At 33.8% G+C, this 7,654-nt stretch overlaps 1 protein-coding gene across 1 annotated transcript in view; it reads left to right on the top strand.

Annotated features, from left to right (window-relative positions):
• The window catches only part of LOC142352023 (serine/threonine-protein phosphatase 2A catalytic subunit beta isoform-like), a 10,649-nt gene extending 8,173 nt beyond the window's left edge, over positions 1–2,476 (top strand). The window contains exon 2 of the mRNA XM_075404356.1: positions 2,043–2,476. Within this exon, the coding sequence (XP_075260471.1) occupies positions 2,043–2,418 (376 nt within the window). The 3' untranslated portion in view covers positions 2,419–2,476. The remainder of the gene's footprint in view (positions 1–2,042) is intronic.
• Positions 2,477–7,654: the final 5,178 nt, after the last annotated feature.

Genomic DNA, 7,654 nt, shown 5'->3' with positions numbered 1-7,654 from the left:
GGCAAAGTCTTGGTATTAAGTTTGAAATTAAGTGATTGTAAATATTGCGTAATTTTCCACTCATAACAAGATAAAGTAGAAACGTCACTGATATTTTAACGTTAGATGCAGAGCTCATTTAGTCTTTTTATCTTTGCACTTTTGGTCAAGGCAGGTCGTCAGGAAACATTTTTTAACGAAAAATAAAGAATTCACCATTGCATTTAAAAAAAAACAAAAAAGAAATTTTAACTTAGATTAACAAAAAAATAGAAATTTTTATTGAGATCTTGAGGAAAAAAGAATCGATCATGGAATTCAATTAAATTTTTATCTGAAATTTATCTCAATTGTGATTAGATATATCACACCAAGCCGATTAAGTTTCAGTTTCAGAAATTTTAAGCAAATGAAAACTAAAAAGGTGGTAATATGCGTCTGCACATAATGCAGAAATACAACCCAAAACCTATTACTATTATGGATGTCATCATCGATAAAGTGTTTGACCGAAAAACATCAGAGGTTTGACCATCAGAGGATTTTCAGATTAGAAAGCGATTTGCAGTTCAAATGACTGGAGTAACAGTGGTTCAAAAAAACGTTTTGTGTTATAATTTTTTTTTGCAATTTTGATTTTTTGAACCAGCAAAGATTTGGTTCTAGATCTGCTGAACAAACCCTTTTTGCTTCAATCTGATAAAAAAGATGTCTTAGGGCATATAAATGCCAGATATTGACAAAAAATTGCGATGAACTGTTGTTTTTCATTAATTGAGAAAATTGAAATCAAATTTTATCACTTCTCAGAACAAATGCCAAAAAATTTTTGTTTCAAAGCATCTTTTCTCAAAGAAGACGCCACAAAAACAATTGATTAGTCGTTTTGTCTATCAGTGTTCAATCAAACGTGAAGAATCAGAGTATAAAGCTTTTTTGTGTCCTTTTTCCAATTGGATGTTCATTTGCAGGAATAAAAGTTTATTTCAAGCACTCTTTGTTTCAAATGCAGAATTTCTAAAGTTTGAAAGAAAGAGATCTAGTATCATTTCCTCTCAATGACTATAAAGTAATTTTCCAGCCATTTGTGTTTTTTCACGTATTTCAGATATTTCAGAATACGCCAAAATCTCGTTTTTCAAGAAGCAAGTTTCGCAAAACATCATTTTCAGGTAGAAAATCTGCTTGTGTTATGGCTTATTTTAACAATTTCTTCCAAAGTGTAGAAAGAAAGCTCAATTATAGTAATTTAAATTGCCCTCGAATTCCTAAAATGTAGCTTTTGCAACTATTAAACGAGTCTTTGGCGGAAAAAATAATCAATGAATAGGATTAACATCAATCAACCCCTTACCCCCCCCCCCCCCCCCAACCTATCCCCCTGCCAATTCACCCACTTTCACTTTTTCTGCACTCCCCACGTCCACTCTCCTCCACCTGGCTAATTGGACGCCCACTTCGCCCTCCCAGCGGATTTGACCCTAATCCCCCCCCCCAAGATCCCACTCCGCTCACCCACCCCACCTACTATACGCCATAATGCTCGCATTTTTTAAACCCAGCTGGCTGCTTCACAAGCCAACCACCCGCCGGTAGTTTGACAGCAATTAGCCCAACGTTAGTTGGTGGTTATGTAGATTTTGATTTTTATATATCCAGCCATGATACAACCTTTTTATCACAAAGCTGGGATACAAAATTGGGGCACCGGAGGCGGAAATCTCGAAAAGACATTCAAATTCACTCAGAATATTGCTCGGATCATGCAAAGAGAAAAACTTGGAGCTTCACTTAATCTATCATTCTGCTTGAGACTCACCAAAATTTTGCCGCAAATGACAATTATCGGGCGCTAATTTGCACAAATGTGTTTTTAAGTAAGTCCTCAAATAACTTGAAGAAAACTCCACCAACGAGTGTATATTTGATCGGAAAACACACCAAAATCATTTTTTACGTTCAAAACCGTCCAAGCGAACAGTTTTTGGAGGCATTAAATAAATCTTTAAATAAAAGATTGATTTAGTTTTGATGCTTTAATTGATAATTATTTTTTGTGGTAGGTTCCAAGAAACCCCTCACGAAGGTCCAATGGCAGATATCATGTGGTCAGATCCAGAAGACATCGTGGGCTGGGGAATGTCTGGAAGGGGCTGCGGGTACCTCTGGGGCAGGGACATTTCCAGGCAATTTATCCATTCCAATGGGCTAAACTTCATCTCGAGAGCGCACCAGTTGGTTATGGATGGGTACTCGTGGTCGCACGATCGACAGGTCATAACGATATTTAGTGCTCCCAATTACTGCTACAGGTGTGGGAATCAAGCAGCTATAATGCATGTCCATGGTCCGGATCATTTGCAGATGATTCAGTTTGACGCTGTCAGCCGTCCTGAAAACTCTGGCAACTCTCCAAGAAAACCGGACTATTTTCTCTAACTTACGCCAAAAATGAAGTTTAATTTTACGCTGAAATGAGTTGAATTTCGATTATTGATTTTTTCGCATTTTGTTTGATTTATTGGATCTTTTCTGTTCGTGCCCCCCAGTACGTTATGCTCCCTCCAATTACAGCATGTGTCCTTACATAGTAAATCATTATGTAAAAAACAGCGCGTGCTTCTGGGGGGTGCAAATAATATGCACCCACTGAGCTGGGGGGGGGGGCACAAACGGAAATGATCCGATTTATTTACGGAAAATCGAGTTCGCATATTTTATGTATGAGTAAATTTGCACATTTAAAAACGTGACTATTGCTGACCCCAGTAACACTTGTCCAGAGTTCGCATTTTTCGGAACAATGTAAAATTCCACGTTCTGGCGCATGATCATATCTTCCAAATTTCAACAAGTTGTTCTCTATCATCTAAATGCTAAGTATGTTGATGCAGACTGTGAATCCTTTTCACAGCAGGCCTTAGCACTATGGAAAATAGCAAAGTACCTAAATAGATCAAGCTGTTTAACTTCCGACTCGCTAGGCAAAACAAACTTGTCATAGAAAAATGGACAGTTCTTAGAATTGCTTTTACATTTTCCCATGATGATAAATTTTTCGGCGGGTGGTAATAAAATTTTAAATTAGACAAGGAGGCTCGTTAATGTGCGTTTGCACATAATGTTCCGACCCGCGCTCATCTAAATTTTTGACTTAACTGTCTTTTGACTTACGTTTTTGACAAAGAGATAATCAAAAATAGATGTTTCAGTTTTACAAAATCGTTACACAACCAAGAAGATAATTGAAATTAATAATGCCATGCCTCATTACAACTACTAGATCTGCCATTGAAAAGTTTACGAGAAAAAAACAACAGCAACAAAAAAAAGCTACAAAAACAAAATTTCCCGGCAAAAACTCAATATCTTAATTTAAAGGCACTTAGTAACAAATTGACCAAAAGAACAACAGAAACTGAAAAAATTAAAAAACCCTTAAAAATCTCAAAAAGTATATCATAAACTTTACGACTATTCGCAGTAAATTGATTGCTTCGGGTAACATCATTCTTTCAACCCTCGAATACAAGCTAATGGGACCGGTCAGCTTTTTATTGCTTCCTAAAGAATGAAAAAAGCAAAAAACAACAAATTCAAAAAAAAATGAGCGAAAAAGGTGTCGAAGCCATTAAAAAAATAATTTTTTCGGTAGGAACATTTCTACTTTCAATTAGATTTTTAACAGCATTGGGATTCTTTTTTTTCAGTTAATTTGACTCCAAACGATCAACAAACATGAACAAATACATTAAAACCATGAATTGTTTGAGAAAACCCGTAATATCAACGTCATTGAATTCAATAGCTTTCAACGAAAGCTAATAAATAAGCAAAGTTATGCCTCGTTGAGACATCAAGGACGTTTTTCAATAATAAATCGTCAAAAGGACATTACAGTAACTCATATATAATGAAAACAACAAGAAATACAGCCAATGTTCTAAAATTAGGTAGAAAAGTGCGAGAAGAGAAGTGTCGAAGCCATTTAAAACATAAGTTTTTTTCTAGAAACTGTATAAATGATCCGTTGAATGTTATCCGTCAGCCAATGCAACTATCAATTTTAAGATAATGTGTTAAGATTTCAAAAGGAAACAAAATTACTAAAAAAAATATCCAAAACATAAAGCATGAAATCCCGTGCATCGAAGTCATAGCAACAAGAGTTAGAAGATAAAGCCGCTAAATAGATTGACTTTGATTGAATAAGCAAAAAAGGGGGTCCGATCATTACTGAGACTGAATTGCAGTTCGCGAAAATTGGATTAAGATCGGTTAATTTTCAAAAAAACTTCGAAATTTTTTTTAAAACTCTTAACAGACATTAATTTCAGTAGCTTTCAAGAGAAGTCACTAAATACGCTCAATTGGAGCGTATGCTTCAATTTGAACACAGTGATATTTGTCATGCATAGGTAATCAATACGACGTCACAAAAAGTCTTATGACTATGGAAACAACAACAAATATTGTCAAAAACCAAAATCAGTAAAGTACAAGAAGAAATATGTCGAAGCCATTTAAACCTGAAGCTTTTCTCTGAAAACCCTATCCATCATTCAGTGCAATTTGTCTCTAAGCCATTGGGATATATTATTATCAGGATAATGTGAAAAGATTTCAATAGGAACCAATAATAAAAAAAATATCCAAAAATTTTTTTAAAATTCTTTGATATCTTGTCGCATTGAAGTCCTAAAACAAATAATTAGAAGATAAAACTGCTAACTATATTAATTTTTGTTGCAGTTAAAAGGAAGGGGGCCTTGTCTACTGAAACTGCCTGACAATTGACGAAAATGAGTTTAGTAAGGGTTAAAATTTAAAAAATTTCTTGAAAAATCTTTTTTAAAGGCTTAACAGCCGTTAGTTGTCCACTGGAAGCTCTAGATAAGTTCACTTAATGCTTATAACGAAAACTAATGCACTTTTATTCATTAAGACAGTGGCAAAGGACCTCCAAAAATTTAGCAAAACCTCAACAAGAAAATCAATTTTTTTTTTAAAATACGAAAAATCAGAGTCGAAGCAAAAAGAAACACGAGCAATTAATTGAAAGCAAATTTTTTGTTCATTTGGCTTCCTTTGACTGTAAATTAGGTTTGTCATTAGCGAAACTCAGATATGAAAACTGACTAGTTGCTAATTGAACCAAGAAAACGAAAAAATGAAAAGTTTTATAAAAAAGAGCTCAGAAATAGAATTCAAATATTTTTGATAGTAAACTTCCCTATGAGACTAGAACTACTCTTTTTATCGCCTTTCGTCTATTAGGAACTCCAAATTGTTTCATTTTTTTGGCCTGAAATGTAACTTTGAATTAATATTTAATAAAAAAAATATCTTAATTTGAAGAAAAATTACACTTAAAGTGAACAATGATGCTAAATATCCCGTGTTCACACAAAACTTCAATCCTCGATAATTCCTCGAAAAGAACAAAATTCAAAAAAAAAATGTTTTAGTTCCGAATTCTGCGATGGACTAGCTTTTTAATGATACCACTCACGTTTCTCTACGATGAATATATCGATCGGCCAAAATTGTCTGAACAAAAAAAAAACCCATTTGACTATATAGTTACTTCCCCCACAAGTGGGGTGGGAACAATAAAAAATGTGGCAAATACATAGTTACTGAGAGCAAGCACAAAAGCTATATACTGCCTTATGAATTTGGCGCGAAAGAATTTAACAATTTTAATTATCTACAAAAACAAAGAAGCATTCTTCTCTGAGTGATGGTATTATATGTAGATGGACCGCCCCAACTCAAATGATCAAGAATTGGACAAAATCAAATATGCATTTAAAAATGGTTCAACCCATTTTTTTCATGCTGATATAAATTAACTGAAACTGAAATTACGAGCAGTCTTGGTAGCCCGGCAGATAAAAAATCGATATAATTTCAGTACAGAAGATCGCCAAAACAAACATAACTAATGTTAATGACAAACGTGTTGGGCATCTTGGGCATAGCGCAGGGCATTTTATTTTCGTTGTACACCAAATAAGAATAGGGAAAATGTATCTTAACTTGTCTTGAATTTTCAAACTAAAGTGCTGGCGAATTTATGATAAAGTTGAGGTAAAAGTAGCATCACAATTAGGATGATTCACAACTGTTCTTGAAATGCTTTCTTACTTGTTATAGAAAACAAATTATTGCGTGGAAACGAGTCTAGGTTTCTTTAGAGTCTTCAGCATCTTCGTAAAAGATTCTTTTCAGAGAAGAAATTAGTTTCTAATATAAAAAAGACTACTTCAGAAAAACCTTGGGTGACAAAAGAAATTCAACATTTAGTTGCCGAGAAACATCTGTACTTCAATGACTACAAATTGACACAAAGTGCTGAATCATTTGTGTCATTTAAAAAGTATCGCAACCTTGTAAATCGAAATTTAAAAGAAGCACAGAATCAGTTTTCAGAGGAATTTTTTAAGAAAATTGAAACCTCAAAAGAGAAATGGAAATTCATTAAGAAAAAAATCGGAAAGAAAAACAACAGTCCAAACATCACATAAATTGATGAGAATGGTAGAAAAACGAAAGACAAAAAATCTATATGTAACACTTTTAACAGAGTTTTCTGCGAAATGGGCATCTACAGAGGGCAGATTGTTCCATTGAACGTCGAAAAAATAGAGCGAAAATTTCAGTTTAAGTTTAGACCCTTTACTTTGACAATAAAATTTTTATTATTATTGACAATCTAGATAACAACAAAGAACCAGGGCCGGGATACATCAATGGTTGGGCATTGAAATCAGGAAAATATGCTCTTGGGACACATCTTCAGATTATATTTAACGATTGTATTCAAAAGAGAGTTTTTCCAACAATTCTTAAGGATGCGCACATCACACCAATTTTCAAAACAGGAGATGTTTCTGTTTTAACTAATTATCGTCCAATTTCTGTAACACCAACTTTCGCAAAAGTTTTTGAAAGGCTTTTACTTAATCAGTTAGTAGAATATCTTGAAAAATTTGCACTCTTGAACAAAAAACAATTCGGTTTTCAATCTTGAAAGTCGTCTACTGATGCTGTGCTTTATTTTATTGAAAAATAATAGGAAATATGGAAGATAACAACGACACAGGTGCTGTGTTCTTAGATCTTGCAATAGCTTTCAATTCAATTTTACATGAGATATTTCTCAAGAAAGCTGAAAATTTCAACCTCTCTCAATCAACAATTTTACTTTTTAAATCTTTTCTCCTAAATCGAACACAATGCGTAAAACTGGGTATTGACTTATCAGATAAAATAACTATTAATCATGGTGTTCCACAAGGAACTGTGTTAGGACCTCTTAATTTTCTGTTATATGTCAACGATTTTTCTGAAAAACTGGAAGGTGAAAATGATGTTGTTCAATTTGCGGATGACACTAGTATTATATGCAAATTTGAACGTAATTAAAATATTCCCCAAAAATTGAAAAAATATTAGAGCAAACAGACAAATACCTGACAGAGAATCAACTCACTTTAAATGCCGATAAAACAGAGATGTTATTCTTTACAAATCATAATAATTCGGATCCAGAGTTTTCATCTGAAGGCGAAGTTATCAAACCAGCTCATGCATGTCGATATCTGGGAGTACAAATTGATTCAAACCTAACTTTTGAAAATCACCTGAACTCAGTTTTAAGCAAAATGGC

The sequence above is a fragment of the Convolutriloba macropyga genome, chromosome 13 (genome assembly GCF_964194025.1).
Source record: "Convolutriloba macropyga chromosome 13, txConMacr16.3, whole genome shotgun sequence".
NCBI lineage: Eukaryota > Metazoa > Xenacoelomorpha > Acoela > Convolutidae > Convolutriloba > Convolutriloba macropyga.
This window is presented reverse-complemented; position numbering and strand designations above follow the sequence as displayed.